Source organism: Syngnathus scovelli, chromosome 14 (genome assembly GCF_024217435.2).
Source record: "Syngnathus scovelli strain Florida chromosome 14, RoL_Ssco_1.2, whole genome shotgun sequence".
Classification (NCBI taxonomy): domain Eukaryota; kingdom Metazoa; phylum Chordata; class Actinopteri; order Syngnathiformes; family Syngnathidae; genus Syngnathus; species Syngnathus scovelli.
The window spans coordinates 9,464,830-9,480,589 of record NC_090860.1 but is presented as its reverse complement, the minus strand read 5'-3'; the positions used below and the strand labels follow the sequence as shown (position 1 = coordinate 9,480,589).

Here is a 15,760-nt window from a genome sequence, read left to right as displayed (position 1 = left end):
ATAGTGACTCTTTGTTTAAACCAACCAACCCCGCCTCCAACCAACCCCATGAATTCCTTAAATACGATTGGCTAAAAATAAAAGTGGGCGACTCCAAGAGGTACAATTTCACCAATCATATCAATGGCACGACTGGCTACAACCATTCTGTCAGCGTTGTCATTGGCTACTACCTGGTCAGTGAGACATGTCACAACATACTGTTATTTTTCCTTCTGTGGAGCATGTTACATATTTGATGGACGTCGCTCGGAATTATCACCATTAATGCCATTTGACCTTGTTTATAGAAATAGTTTACTGCAACATTAGACTCTTTTCTCAGAGATCCGTTCACTCAAAACACTTGACAAGGTAACACATCTTGCAGCCTCTTTGCAACATGACCATATACCTGCATTTGTATGGATTCTAAATACTGTACTCTAATATTGGAGCTACAGGAAAGATGAGTCGGTTCCTAAACGTCCTGCGAAGCTGGCTTGTAATGGTGTCTATCATCGCGATGGGAAACACCGTGCAGAGCTTCAGAGATCACAGCTTCCTGTCGGAGAAGCTTTACACCGGCAAGCCTGAGTTTGGTTAGCAAATTGCATTTCTGTTGTTTTTATGTTATTTACTAACCCAAATAAACAGTGTGTAAAAAAAAAAGCAATATACATTTATTCCAATGTGCATTTTCTAGAGCACAGGTGCCAAACCTAAGGCCCCGGGGCTAAATCTGGCCCCACACTTCATTCTATGTGGCCTGCAGAAATAAACCTTGTTTGTCAGCTTCTATGATCCTTGCTAAAATCTTTACCAAAATGTTCCACTTGGGAGTAATGGTGCCAATAGTAATTTAGTTTTAATTTCTTTGTAAATGAATAAACTAGCAGGTTCAACAGGGGATCAAATAATTTCCCTCACTGTCACTGTTTACATCTACATTTTTATTCAGTCAATGGTCTTCAAGCTCGAACATTTGGCATTTGGACGCTGCTGTCATCCATCATTCGCTGTGCCTGTGCCATTGATATTCACAACAGGACGTAAGATAGCTCGTTTATTACGTTTTGCATTTCATATACGAGTCAACTTCATTAGATTCTCACATTGTGTGTCACTGGCAGGTTGTATCACATCACTTTGTGGACATTTGTCCTTGCGCTGGGTCATTTTCTATCTGAAGCCTTCATCTACAAAACTGCACCTCTCACAATTGGGGTCATGGCACCACTTATTGTGGCCAGTAAGTATCTTCTGTTGTTCATTACAATTTGTATATATGTTGAACAGAGCCTGTAGCATGACGCAATTGTGCCATTTGTTTTTCCAGGTTTCTCAATCATAGCAATGCTGATTGGATTCCAGTGTTTTCCAGAGACTCCAGAGGAAGTGGGAGCGCAGCAAAAGAAACGGAACTAAATGTCCTCATGTCCAAGGGTCCACTAGACGTGTTTGGATTGATTGTGGTGTGCTGCTTCCCAGATGTTATTTTACAGTATTTCCTACAGTGAATCAATCTTTCTCGGAACTTTACACGTGGATTCTCATGCTCTCAACATGTCTAAGATTGGAAAACATGAGATTTATTCATTTAACAATGGAACAGAAACTCCACTGAGCCCTCTTACTCATGTCATACAAGACACTGGACTCCAGTCAAGTTATGTATATGAGGAAGAATTTATTTCATGTGTTCGGAAATACCACGGAGTGTCAGATCTTCACAGTTTTGTAAAATATCCTAAAATTCCATAAAATGATAAATTAGCCCTTTAGAGCAATATTCTGTAAAAGAGAAACCACAACACAAAAAGCCACAACATATGCAACAAAACAAATGAATCGCAAACTATGCACATTATGCATTTCTCTATTGTGACTTTACAAGCAAAGCATATTTTTAATTAATAAAATATTGTTTTTTTTCTTGTGCAAAATGAATGATTGGATTCGCCTCCCTCTTCTTCCGTATCGACAAAAATATCAGTCTTCAAGTTTCCGTCCGCCAAGTCTGGGGGCGGACAAAACTGCCCTTCCAAAGTATACATAAGACGTACAGCATCGACTGTTATTGCAGTCAGTAGAATTCAGAGGTAATACTGCCACGTGATCGGGAATGACAGGCGGAAAACGTTCCAGTTGCCATGACATGAAAATAAAAAGCTTTTACAAAGCTTTAAAGCAAATACAGTACTAATGCACTGACATAAGTCAGTTACTGTAGTAGTGTTAGTTGTCATTGTAGTTGAACAATAGTTTGTAAATTTTGAGGTAAGAGAATATGAAAAGGTCACGCTCCATTTGACACTGACAAACTATGAACGGTAAAGACATTTAAGATTCTAAGTGCGTTGTTCTTGTGCATGACTGATTTCTTGTGCTTGTTTTGGGATCCGTGTGTGTATGTGTGTGTAGTGTCCTCGGGGCACAACAGTCGCACTGTTTTACTTGGTCTGTGCAGCGACCAATTCTCCTCACCAAGGCTTTCACAGCAGAATGCATCGCCGCTACTTCGTCATGTATTCCGACTTAGCTTCTTTATGGCTTTCATCCAGAACAGTGGTCATGTCCTGGTAAAACACAAATGAACACCAATCACTATATATTTTGACTAAGGATCTGAGTGAGGCTCTTACTCCAATAATTCATGAATATGGAACATTAAAAAATAAAAAAATCATGTGTATCAAAGAAACTGGACCCAGTCCAACTTGTCTTGTTGTTATACCGCTGCTCTTTTAAAAATAGCCACTGGAAAGGGCACCTCAAAGAAACCAGAGCGTGAATGGCAATGTTTTTATTATTTAATAGAACGTGTCCCTACCTGGGCAGGTGTGTGTTTTGGTTTTTAGCAAGCTTGTAAGTTTATGTCAGGACGGCTGCTGCCAGGGGCTGCTGCAAGATGTGCCCCCGTAGTCCTGAACCGATGACTCAGAGCCTGCACGCTGGAATAACAGCTAAGGGGGGGTCATGTCTTTGAGAGAAGCCCAAAAGTACCCTACATGCAAACCCACTAGCACCAGCACACAATGCAGTCCAGAAACTCCTGCACACCCAAATAACCGTTAGCTGCCTTAAGTTGTATGAAACGACCTGGATTTGTTTGCTTTGAGAATTCAATCGACTATTTAACAAGCAGGAACTGACAACTCTGTGTGTGCAGGATTACTGGTACTTGGTTATATATTTATTTTAGAGGCATTAAAAAGGAAAGTAGAAGTTGTTTTGAATATGATAGCAATCAGTGAGTTGAAGTTGTTTAGGGAAATGGTGTCATGAATTTTGAAAGATTTTGTTTGCTCTTTCACTGAAATACTTTAATTGAATTGCATGTATAGTAATCCCCTGATAGGGACCAATCAAAAATCCACAAGTAATTGACACAATCCCTCCAATAAAATTTTAAATGGGTCAATTTGTGGAGTTTTCATAATATATATCACAGTGAAACACAAACAAAAAAAGCTTGCTCCGCATGTTTGCATAGCAGAGGATTTAATCCTGTTAGCGAGACTTTTCAATATTGAGCTCCCACTTGAAAGTATATAAAGTGCATTTTTGCATGTTTTGAACCAATATTGACATGTTAAGTTAGCTTCCAGGATAAGTAGCAGAGAATGTTTGTTGTGGGCATGCATTCAGCTTGAATTTATTCATGCCTGCAGTAGTGCGACGTAATGTGTGGACTGCAGCCTAAATCACCCAGCAGTATTTGTTGCAGCACAAGATGCAAAGACCAATCCCTTCACGGGATTGTGAAGATACCATTGACGATATACTTACACTGACTGAACGCCCAGTAGCCTGTAGGTTGGCATTTTGCCTCCGGAGCTCAGATTTAATGAATCCTGTGATGCAGACAACAGAATAATGTTTCAAATTGTATGTATGGGTAAGCAGGGGGGAAAAAAGAGAGATGAATCGGTATTTTAATTCCACCACTAGATGGCAACCTCATCCCTTGGACAACATGGCTAAGGTGCCTTGAAAAAATAAGTGAATGTTGTTCTTTGTTTCCAAATGTTTCCTTACCAGTCATTATAGATCCTATCAAAAGGAAAATACACAGGAAGATGTTTCCTGCCAAAGTGCCCCATCCATCAATAATCTTTCCCTGAGCAATGGTGAAGATGATTCCGAAGATCTGAAATGAATGAAATCAGATTGGTAACATGATTACATTCTCATGTGACTGAATTTGTGCCAACCGACCTGAGCTGAACAGTTGAGGAGACCAGATGAGGTTCCTTCTGATTCGGGGTAGGTGAGCTCTACTGCAAACTCAAAGCCCAAAGGAAGGTATCCAGTCATGAAGAAGCTGCAGAAACACATTGATGCTTCAATTAAAATTCTCCCGTAAAACCAAAGAATAGGGGGAAAAAAACTACATGTAACATAAAAAATAATAAAAAAATTCATCAAATATAATTAAGTGATTGGGTTGTTTGTGCAATTGCTTGATGTGTATTGATCACCCACCCTAAAACTCCGGCTGTGAGAAACACCACCCACAGGTGGCCCAGGTTGAGTGTCGAGGCATATATCAGCATCCCGACCAGGGAAAGCACATACACGGCCAGCGTGGTCTGCCTGATGAGACGGGGAAAGAAGGTGAATGGTGTTTAAAAAGCCAAGGTACATTTTTTTTTCTTCCTCAAAATCCAGATTAATCAGATTTGACAAAAATGTAGATCTGAGTCTTGTGAGCTGGCTTATATTTTTTAGGCAAAAGCTGCTCAGACGACCTCAATCCTCCAGCATACTTCCATAAAACCGGATGACCTATGACTTTTTTTAAATTATATAAAGTCAAGGGTTTCATGTTATTGCAATTTTTACAATATTTATCTACATTTTCAATTCCTTGTGTATCTTGGAAATCTCCCATTGAATAAAAAATCAATCTTATATAAACTTGGATTTACTGGTAACTTGTTGAACAATGTTTAAAAAAAAAAAAATGAAATTGACCTGTTGTCAAAGCAACGACCATCTGCACAAATAGGATTATTCTGGTCTAGCGGTTTTTTTTGGTCAACCATGCATCAAATACTGGCTTTGTTAACACAACGTCATCCTCTGACTCACTCACGCATACTTTAAGACAACAGGCGCGTGTCAACAAGAGCGATCTGGACTAGGCTGCTTGGACAGCTGAGCATCCAATTGGTATGCGAGGAATTACATCAAATGCTGAGTGAAGATCAAAAAGATGGCCATTGGTGAATTTCAAGTTTAGTGCAGGAAAGAACAAACCGTGGGATAATGCACGATAAGACGACATGAGTCTTGTCTGTCAGTTTACATATGCAAAGTTGGACATCAGAGCAAATACCCAGACTACAGTTCCACTTTGCACAAACATTTCCAAGCTCAGCTCCGTGTGACCACATAACATCCGTTGAAGGAGACCACCGCAAATAGCACACAATGTCTTGTTTGTATGAGCTTCAGGCGAATTCCTGTTTTTTCTTTTGTTTCATTGTTTAATGGCAGCAGCAATTGTTGATTGAGAGCAGTTTCTAGTTGACCTACGTCAGATCATAACAAAACTATCCACAGGTAGCAAACTGGAACCCTGCAGAGAAGTGGAACTGCTGCCTTGAAGCATTTTTTTTTATTATTAAATAACATTTGACAATGACAAATGTTAGAAATATTTTTTGTTTTGCAAAGTTAGAAAAAAAAAAATCTTACTTGTAGGTTTTAGTCTTGTCCAGCCAAACTCCACAGATGAGTGATCCCACCATGCCTGCGATGACAATGGTCAGCCCAACCCGACCTGCATTCACCTCCTCACCCTAAGAAGAAAATCATCATCATTGGTAACATTTTTCAATCTGCATTCACTTGTCTAGGGGGATTCTGTCTAGGTCATCTTTCCGGCAATTTTATAGGGCAGCAAAAATCTAAAGCAGAGTATAAAATGTAAAAAAGCATGGGGAAAAAAACAGAATAGGAACTTGAACTTGAACACTATGGAATAAAGCATACTGTATATGACAGCAGTAGTGTGAGACTTACTGGATAATGTTCAATGATCATTCGGTTCAGAAGTGTGGACACCGCGTAAAAGCAGCCAACATTCAGTCCTGCGAATAAACCACAAAAATACTTTGTACCGACACAACATTCACACTGGGAGACACATTGTATCTAAACAAATAATGCAAGATCCCTTCTTCAGTATAGATCTAAGCATTAAAAACAGAACTGGGCCAATAACTGTCTTATAAAATTGTCTACAGAGTGGTAGTAGTAAATAAGAACCCACCGTAGCTGACCAACAGCAGCATGAAGGGCTTGTTGCGCAGCAGCCTCCAAATGGAGGCCAAATAGGAATAGCTCTCTGGAGGGATGCACCTCGCCTGAGCCTGGGCCTGTGTGGGAGGGAGCTCTGGTTTCTCTTGGAACACTAAAACACAGTGGAGACAGAAAATGCTTCAGGTGGCAGACGAATGAGACACTAATGCTTTAAAAATTATATTATCTGTCAATAAGCATTATCGCCAGACTTAGTCGATAGACAACTATCACTTCATTTAAACGACAACACGACCAACAAAATTCTCTAAACAGTTTTGAAGCTAAAATAAACAAGATCAGTTGGTGAGGCTTTGCAGTGTTTGCCTGACTGTCACCGACTTTGCAGATCTTCGCTGAGCTTGAGTGGGAAATCGAGTTCTTACAACAATTACATAACTTGAGCCCGTTTGTGTTTCATACTGTGTCAGAAGATATCCATCAATGCAGGATTCAATTATTACTGGTTGGCTGAGGAGTACCGCAGATCAAATCCAACAGTGTTATTGTACTAAAGGCTTAAGGAGAATACTTTGTTGACATTAATCATTGGTATTTACTGGGCAAAAATCCCGGACAGGTTCGTGCCCATCTTGAAGCATTGACCGCGAGTCATCCATTGAGGGCTTACCGATGATCACAAGGATGAAAATGATGGTGGCCACACCGGCACTGATGTAGAACATGATCTTAATGTGGTGTGCCAGCTCCTCCACATCGTCGACATTAGGCACGAGAATGGGGGGGATCAGGAAGCCAATAGCGATGCCCATCTGCAGGTGAGAAGCAATAGAGATATAAATAGGAAATCCAAAATATGAGCGCATTTATTGTAGCATTACATAATTTTCTGCTTATTTGATCAGAAACTACCAAACATAATGAATTCATTGTCGAACGCATTCAAATGATCCCAAGTTTCTTTTGGCACGAAGTGTGTTTATGCACTTGATCATCAAAGTCTTTTGGTCATGTTTATCTTGCTGGGAGTTTTTCTACTCAGGAGAACATGCAAATTCCATGCCCAAGCTGCAAACAGTAGATTCGCTCTCAACTGGTTTGCACACCTCGCTTCCAAACGCAATAAAACACATTCATGGGTTTGTTCATTTTAATTTAAAAATATCCACAAATCATAACTGCTGCCACTCTCTATCTCATACATGACCCACATCCAACACCATCTGCTATCCACCATTGATGTTGAAGCCCAACAGGCGAACCTGGACACACCTGGTTTCCCAGAACACCAATGGCGCAGGCCGTGGACACCTCCTGTTGTCCAAACCACACAGAAGCAAGTTTGGATGGGATGCCAAGGATGTAAACAGTGGCCACTGAGCACACAAACTGGCCAAGGAAGGTCATAGGGAACGAGTCAGGGTGAGCCGTGCTCGTTTTGATCCAAGTGCCGATGCAATTCAAAGCAGAGCCCACCACCATGAGTTCTCGGAGGCCTCGGTTGTCCAGCAGCCACATGACGGGCACGATGAGAGGGATGTAGGTCAAGAAATAAATCATAGAGAGCCAGTTGATGGCCTGGTCGCCAATACCGTAAAAGTGCTTGAAGATGTTGCTGATGATGCCGTATTGCAGCCACATCATAGCGTTGCTCATGGAATAGACGCAAAAGATGAAGAGCATGACCCAACGCCGCTTGTACAGTTTGGTCTCCATGAGCGGGAAGAGCTGCGTGTTTTCCTGGATGGAAGAGTCCGTAATGAGGCCGGCGTCACCCAGACCAAGATGGCGATTGAACCCTCCGAAAGTGCCTCTGTTTTTTTGAGACGGAGAGGATCCATCATGGCTGTCCATCCAGTCATGACAGAGCTCCTCCTGACTGCCCATGTTGCTTCCCCTCCTCTTTCAGGCCTCTGCGTTCAGCTGGAGAGAAAAGCAAACAGTTCTCCTTGGGTGTGTAAACAGAGAGGCCATTTACCTAACGCTCCCAGTCAGCAGGCGCGGCACCTTTTTTCTTAATATAAAAAAAAATAAATAAACAAGTTGGCCTCAAGCAAACTTGACTGCTGACTTTGAATTGGTGCTGTAATTCTAGGTTGAGTACCTTCTCGCCCAAAGTCAGCTGAGGCTCCGGCTTGCCCACCACCCCGTGAGAACAAGTGAAATTACAGAAGACTACCTGGGTACAGCATCAAAGCTCACAAAAGTTCCCCTCTTTGGTCACGTGATTTCTTTTTTATGTGACTCCTATGGTGCAGCTCAAACTCCAACCTTTCAGTTGCATCACCCCCACACTGGAGGATTTGTCTTGTCTGGAAGTTCAATTTAATTGTGTTGCTAAAGCATAGCGCATGACCCATGCAGATAGAGAATGACCCATACTGCAAGATCATCACAATATGGCCAGTTAAGCGTTAAAGATAAGTTCAAAGTCTAAAAGTATCTCGTTTCTTGTTCAAGTTTACTGGGGTTTCATTAAGGTCACCGTTAGGATGTGACCAATTCACTGACCGTGGAATACAATTGATTGAGATTAGTTAAAGCTGATTTTATTTCTTGACATTTTCTTGGGGTTTACATTGACATTAGAACGTAAAACAAAGATAATGACATTCAAACATCTCCCACCATGAAGAAAACAAAAAAAAAACTTATGTTTTAAAGTTAATTGTTGCAAAACGGTCAAATGCTCTACCTGTAATTTAGGGGCACCAAAGATTTTATTTCATTCATTACATATTTTAAATTAAAAAAAACGATTAATCGGTTATCAGAATTTTACTGGATTATGCATTACATTTTACAGATGTAATTTATAACGTCGTTGTGTACTTTTCAGTGCCTTTTTATATGATTATTTAGTATCCAGGTATTTACTGTCATGTTAGCAAAAACAACTGGGCGTAACGTGTAAATCCGAGTTACATTGCTGTCGTAGAAACGGGACTGCGTCGTAAAACGAGGACCGCCTATGACGAGCAAGGGTGTGGTTTCTGGTATGCGAGTTGCGCAAATTATGGTAACTGAATAAATTGATGTATCATCATTTGGTACGGATCCAAAAACTATCCATCCATCTAAAAAGCTATTAGGATGAAATTGAGCACGTATTAAGGCGTGCAGATGCAAATGTTCGCTACTATAATGCATGCGATGGCGCAGTGACAGTGTGCTTTATATTATTTTATTATTTTTATTTTATAAATTGTAGTTTTATCTCGCTGCAGCCACTCTGCCAGTATGATGAGCAAGATTCTTGTGATAATATTGACACGGTTTCATTCACGCAACTAAGCTAGCAAAGTACTGCCGTTAAGTTCAGACTCAAGTTTGACGCGTGATCATTTCTTCGCCGACCAGTCGAGGCTTATTTTTGTATTTTATTGCCAGCTCATTCCCTGTGATGAAAATCCGAGTTATTTGGGGTACTTGTCACAAGCGGATTAACTACAAAACGCTCATTAACAATGTGCAAGCTTTAAAGTTTGCTCTTCAACTTTCAAGTCCAACTGACTTAGTTTTACCACCCGAGCTTCCCGAAGTGACGAAAATGCAAGCACGATAAACACAATAAGCACAATGAAGCGTGAACAGTTGCACGAAAAACACTGCAAACGCTCAAAGTATTCGAGTTAGCCTACCTGGAATGGAGGTTTTGTTTCATTTTCGCCCACTATACTACTGTACTTACTGTACACTAGCGCCGAGTAGGCACAAGATGGCAACCTTGTGCAAACATCAACACGTCATTTCCCATTCGACCGTCAAACCTGAAAGAATTCTTTTAAACTACACTGTAATATCAGGTCTTTTTTTAATATATGTAATTTTTCGTGGAGTTGATGACATAATATTTTTAAAATATCTCTCTAAATCGACTCATAAGACACAGTGGAAGCCCAGTCAGATTACAAATAACTTTATGTACTATTAAAACGGTACTTCCTCTGCCATTTTTTAAATAAAATTATATTTCAGTAGTATTGCAGTTCCAAAAAAGTATTACTATTTGTAAATTGATTGTTAACATTACAGAATGCATGATTTTGTTCTGTAATTGCATAATTATTTTTGCTTTTACCTGTACAATCAATTAAAAGATTGCAGTTACAGCCAGGTAAGTTACCATCACAATATTCGAACTACACAGTATGTTTACACAAATTAACTTTATATCAAGAATGATTCTAAAATCAGAAGATTCAGGATGCTGAGATTCTGGCCAATAAATATATTTGAACCACAGCAAAAGAGGAATGTAATTGATGTATTAAATAAAATAGATTTAATTATGTTAGGGAGTATTTGAGCACCCTAAAAAATATTGGTACATATAAAAGTTGTTTTTGGCAGGTTTTGAAGATCTAAATTTATTTAAGCAAGGTGTTCAAATACAAGAGTGCATTAGAAGACATTATTTATAAGACAAGACGTTCATTTTAAGGGTAAATTGGGTTTAACAAACAACATGCACGAGAACATGAAAAGAGCACGCAAAGAAAGCCATCAATATAAAAGGTCCATGTTCCAAACTGCCAAAATAAAAATTGGGATGTCCATGCATGGAAGGTCACAGTAAACAATGCACTTGATCGTTGCTGATGATGTTCTATTGCGGACACATCTGTGCGTTGCAGTGCCACATGGACTAATGTGTTGTTATGACCTCCTGGAGGTCCAAACTTGAGCTCACCTGATTCCCAAAGACTCCAATGGAGCAGGCGGTGGAGACCTCATCCGCGCCGAACCACACCGAAGCCAAGCGAGAGGGCATCCCAAGGATGAACACCTGAGCCAGGGCGCTGATAAACTGGCCGAGCATGGTGACCCAGAAGAGATCCGGATGGACACTGGCCACTTTAGTCCACGTCCCCACGCAGTTGAGCAAGTTGGCCAGCAGTGCCGTGACGCGCAAACCCTTCTGGTCCAGCAGCCAGGTGACGGGGAAGATGAATGGGACGTAGGCGAGCATGTAGATCATGGAAAGCCAGTCCACGGCGAACGCGTCCACCTGGTAGAACTTGACGATGATATTGCTGATGATGCTGTATTGAATCCATTGGTAAGCATTGCTCAGCGAGTAGGCACAAAATAGGAAAACTATCAGCCAGCGCTTCAAGTACACGCGAGTCGTGGGCGCAGCATCGCCGTTCGGGATGCTGCATGACTGCGATAGTTCAATCGGACCTTTCGATTCCACGGGAGTGCCTGCCACCTCAATATTTTTGTCACAAACGTTAATATTAATATCTCCCATGTTGACAGCGCGCACTATGAACAAGTCGGTCTCCAACCTACACATGTGCGCACCAACTCTCCTGAATCTCACTGACCATCTGAGCTCACAGAAGTTCAGCAACTGAGCACAAGACCCGACTCTCCTGCTGAGTTTGGAAATTACAATGGGATCAAAGTGTAAAACTGCATGCATCCTGCAGGCAAGGGTCTTCTCGTGCATGAAAAACACACTTGTGGTGGTGTTGCCCTACCTAGTGGTCAAGTTTGTACAATACAGTCACATAAACTCTGACAAAATACCGAAATTTGATCACATTTGACGGGAAAGCATGAACAACTGAAAACAAAATGTTAAATATGACACACTGTATTTGTGGGGTAGAAAAAACGCAGAAATTAGTCTGAGTTAAAGCAGGGATGGGCAAAATATCATCTGCGGGTCATATGTGACTCGCTCCGAACTTTAAATAGGCCCACCAAGCAATTAAATGTTCGAAAATTTAAATCTATTCTTTCTTTCTTTCTGGAAAATAATTGCAGATAATTTTGTTTACAAAACATTTGGTGTTGTTCATGTATTAGAGTGGTTAATTATAATTACATTATTACAAGTCAACTAAATCACAAGAACATAATTTTAGCAAAATAGACCATTTAACAATTTCAAGATCTTATTTTAACCTAGAGAACTGGTCCATCAGTCTGTTTTAAAAATGACTGACATATTGATGAAAGCACTATTCTAATTTTGAGCCCATACATTCTTGTCTCTGTTGCCAATAGCAAACATTTTCAACGGCATGACTGTGCTTAGAAAAAATAAGAATGGAGTGTGTGTGTGTGTGTGTGTGGTCTTCCATCCAGCCACTAAATGGAAGTATTTACTACAATAACACCCTCCAAGCCAATAAATGCTAGTTTCAAAAAAGTATTTCTTAAAGGGATACAAATTGCATTTCACTTACACATCATACAAAAGTACAAAATTATATATAAAATGGTAACAACCACAGTCTAAAGAAGATACATCAACAGTACATATGTACTGTATATTTGATATGTAAAATACATGATATAAATGACGCCTGCGTCAAAATATGGTAAAGAATCACAAGATAAGCCACTTAGGTGTATGCCATTAAAGCGGAAGTCGACTCAAAATGTGTCTTTAAAATAATATGTTCTATGCGCCCTCACTTGTCTAAACACGGCATTCTGATTAATATTGCGTATATTAAACAGTGAAATACACCAATTTTTTTATCCATTCTGCCAATTGCTGTTGACTGAAAATGACATCACAGGTACTCAGTGCTCAGGTCACGACCAATCGCAGCTTACCTGTTTTCTGAATTTGGCCATGTGACATTGGCGAGGTGAGCAGTAACAGAGGAGTTAAGTCAAGTGTCACACCAGAGTTCAATTCACATCTTGCGGTGCAACATCCCAAGGGCTCAGCAGCTCTTCTTCCATCTTACAGCTCAAAGCCAAGTGCTTGTCGTCGTCTTATGTAAGTGGAGGAGATGCCTTCACACGGCCTCCAACTGCTGCAGCAGCAGCGGGTTCGCTTCGCTATCGGGCGTCTGGACACTGTCCGTCCGCACGATGCAAGTGGGACGATGGCGGTTAAGCATGTGGATCAGTTGCTGCCGTTCAAGTTTCAGCTCCTCAATCTGAGCTTTCAGATCAGAGTTTAACATTGCTAATCTTTCCGATTCCTGCAGGAGGACAAAGGCAGAGGAAGTTAAAGGGTCAGGGATGACATCACACATACTGCACTTATGAGGTGGCAATACCAAGACAGAGCGACTGGAAAAACAGGGAAATGGCGAGACGATTTTTTCTACCATCGTACCACGGGGTAAATGGTTTACCAGTGAGTATAGGTAAACTGATTAAAAAAAAAAAATTTGGAAATTAAGACATGGTTAGCATGATTGACACACATTGTTTTGATGGTGAAATAAATAATATCCAGGGGCACTGATGTTAGCTAGTTGGCTAGGAAATGATGTTTGCTAATTACAGTGGAGCCTTGAGATGTGAGCTGGATTTATTCCCAGACCACGCTTGCAACTCAAAGCACAGAAGTAACAAATATTCTGAAAATATTTATATGGAGAAGATGAAAATAAGAATGGAAGGCTGAAAAAAAGGTACCCACTTTTTGTAGATAATCCGTCCTCTCTTTCTTCTTGTTTCGACATCGTGCTGCAGCTACCTTGTTTTTCTCTCGCCTTCGTTTCCTTCTATCATCATCTTCATCTCTCTAAAAAGATAAAAGGTATGTGCAAATGTTCATTTTGGACTCACATTACAATTCAAAAGCCTTCAGTACTATAAAGCTGAAAGCGCCTGAAAGCACAGAAACGACAGATATTATTAGTATAATAATAGGTTTGCAGCGAGTTAACAAGTGGTTGGCAAGAAAATTATTTGTATTCATACAATTGGCATACACACACAAACTGAATAAAAACAATATTTATACTCTCTTGGACGAACAATACCTCTGTTTTGATGACAAGGGGCCTCTTTCCAAAGCTGCCGATGAAGTGGAGAGGCGACAGCATTGTCTTGAACTCATGAAGCTCAGCTGCGATGCCAGCCAGAGGGCCCAGACTGGGCAGGGAACCCGCCGTCACCGAGGGATCCGGAATCCGTCCTGGCATGGTAGCACACTCGGCTAAGGAGATGTACAATGGCAGACATACTCAGACGTTGCCTCATTAAAAAGAAAAAAAAAAAAACTTCAAATAGGTCTTGTGAATTGGAAGTCAGTTTCTTAGAAAGTCAATATTTATTTATCTACTTGCTCTCTGTTTCCCGGAACAAATGCAATTTCATAAATTCCAGGAAGTTATGTAAATAACTTTAGAAATGACCTACTAGTGGTAAGTCAACACATTATTCTTGATTCGAAGTAGGACCAAAATATTTTTTTACCAAGAAAGTCTAATTGATGTTCTTTCTGGACTTAATGTCAGGGGAGTGGAACAAAGTGCAATGTAGATAATTTTGTACCATCAAGAGAGCCATCATCAAGAGACTTTTTATGCATTGAAAACGGATATTTCAATATATCTATAGACAATAGGAAATGTAAGCACGAGGACAATAAGCTGGCAAAAGCAAAGGAAATTCCAAAATCACATGATGCCCCCAAGAAAGAGCATCCGAGGTCAGCAGTTCGGAAATAGGTAACCTCAGTATGACAAAACAGGAAGAAATAGTTGATCTATTTTTTTGTATTTATGATACTGTAGCCCTTAAAATTCACCTTTTTTAAATAAATTTCAATGCATGTCCAAATCAACCTAATAAAGACAAGCGCATTAGAAAATTGATGAATTATTATTTACCAATGGGACACGGTTCCAAAATTTCACTAAAAATAGTTAGTTTTTGCAAAATGTTGCTAACAAATTTACAAACAGTAAAAACGTAATCGTTGGCCATAACAAAATTTATCACCAAGCAAATTTTGGTTTCTGACATACTTACCGTTTTCCATAAGACTGTTTAACATTTAAAGGCAAAACGTGTTTTTTTTAATGCAAATATTTACTGCAAGTTTGCCTTTTTCTGGTTGCACGGAGTTCACTGCACAAAGTGAAAGCGGAAGTTTTCTTTATGTGGACATATCACCACCCCCATTGCAAGTTTTGTGCGTTTACGCAACTTTGTTTTCGTAAGAGGCTCCCAGCACCAATCAAAAGTTGCAATGTCGACACTGCCTTAAAAAAAAAAAAATCCGTGCAAAGGGGCCATAACACATCGCCATGATAACATGTTTAATCGTATAATTTTTTTTTTTTTAAAACACGACATGTTTGTTGCGCAAGTACCCAACAGGCAATATTTAAAATTACCATACAGTACTGTAAAATAATGGCAGTCGCGATTGCAAACTCAGAGCAAATGCAAACTTTTTTATTTAGCAAACAAGTCGTCTTTACAACATATCCACTGACCTGACTTGGAGCCCTTCTGGAACAAATGTGCTTTCTTCTGATCGGCCGTGGGTCGAGTGTAAATTTTATAAAGTGGAGACCGTTGCATCAGCCCGACTCTAAACGTGATCCCCATCTGGGAGGATTCAGGAATGCGGAAATGAGGAGGCCGATGCCAGCAACAGGGATGTTTAAAAAAAAAAAAAAAAAAGTAGTTGGAGGGGAAGTCACGCTCCTCCTCCAATCAAGCACCGATTAGCCACAAAAGTACTCAGTAATGGGAAATACTTGTTTACTGCACCTATTGCTAAGGTAGA

The 15,760-nt window shown here is 40.2% G+C and overlaps 3 protein-coding genes across 11 annotated transcripts; 1 reads left to right on the top strand and 2 right to left on the bottom strand.

Moving 5' to 3' along the window:
* The first annotated feature begins 125 nt into the window (after nucleotides 1-125).
* erg28 (ergosterol biosynthesis 28 homolog) lies at nucleotides 126-1,929 on the top strand. Of its 2 annotated transcripts, none has more exons than XM_049741470.2 (5): nucleotides 126-354; nucleotides 438-581; nucleotides 941-1,031; nucleotides 1,113-1,231; nucleotides 1,319-1,929. In XM_049741470.2, exons 2-5 carry the CDS (start codon nucleotides 449-451, stop codon nucleotides 1,405-1,407), a joined length of 432 nt encoding a protein of 143 aa, XP_049597427.1. In that variant the 5' UTR covers nucleotides 126-354; nucleotides 438-448; the 3' UTR covers nucleotides 1,408-1,929. The 2 variants fall into 2 exon arrangements, with proteins under 2 accessions (XP_049597427.1, XP_049597426.1); XM_049741469.2 differs by having other exon boundaries at nucleotides 129-354; nucleotides 444-581.
* Nucleotides 1,650-11,676, bottom strand: flvcr2a (FLVCR choline and putative heme transporter 2a). 5 transcript variants are annotated; one of them, XM_049741457.2, is made up of 11 exons: nucleotides 10,946-11,672; nucleotides 6,923-7,064; nucleotides 6,263-6,403; nucleotides 6,013-6,080; nucleotides 5,686-5,789; nucleotides 4,468-4,578; nucleotides 4,201-4,306; nucleotides 4,021-4,132; nucleotides 3,772-3,836; nucleotides 2,813-2,945; nucleotides 1,650-2,558 (listed from the first exon to the last, which is right to left on the bottom strand). In XM_049741457.2, the coding sequence occupies exons 1-10, from the start codon at nucleotides 11,552-11,554 to the stop codon at nucleotides 2,859-2,861; spliced, it is 1,545 nt and encodes a 514-aa protein (XP_049597414.2). In that variant the 5' UTR covers nucleotides 11,555-11,672; the 3' UTR covers nucleotides 1,650-2,558; nucleotides 2,813-2,858. The 5 variants fall into 5 exon arrangements, 4 of the variants coding, with proteins under 4 accessions (XP_049597414.2, XP_049597415.2, XP_049597416.1 ...); XM_049741458.2 differs by lacking the exon at nucleotides 2,813-2,945 and having other exon boundaries at nucleotides 10,946-11,675; XM_049741459.2 differs by lacking the exon at nucleotides 10,946-11,672 and adding exons at nucleotides 7,525-8,175; nucleotides 9,894-10,032 and having other exon boundaries at nucleotides 1,650-3,836.
* A 728-nt stretch (nucleotides 11,677-12,404) lies between these two features.
* LOC125981398 (jun dimerization protein 2) lies at nucleotides 12,405-15,632 on the bottom strand. 4 transcript variants are annotated; one of them, XM_049741464.2, is made up of 4 exons: nucleotides 15,465-15,632; nucleotides 14,001-14,176; nucleotides 13,655-13,759; nucleotides 12,405-13,208 (listed from the first exon to the last, which is right to left on the bottom strand). In XM_049741464.2, the coding sequence occupies exons 1-4, from the start codon at nucleotides 15,577-15,579 to the stop codon at nucleotides 13,020-13,022; spliced, it is 585 nt and encodes a 194-aa protein (XP_049597421.1). In that variant the 5' UTR covers nucleotides 15,580-15,632; the 3' UTR covers nucleotides 12,405-13,019. The 4 variants fall into 4 exon arrangements, with proteins under 4 accessions (XP_049597421.1, XP_049597422.1, XP_049597424.1 ...); XM_049741465.2 differs by having other exon boundaries at nucleotides 14,001-14,155; nucleotides 15,465-15,614; XM_049741467.2 differs by lacking the exon at nucleotides 15,465-15,632 and adding an exon at nucleotides 14,995-15,425 and having other exon boundaries at nucleotides 14,001-14,155.
* Nucleotides 15,633-15,760: the final 128 nt, after the last annotated feature.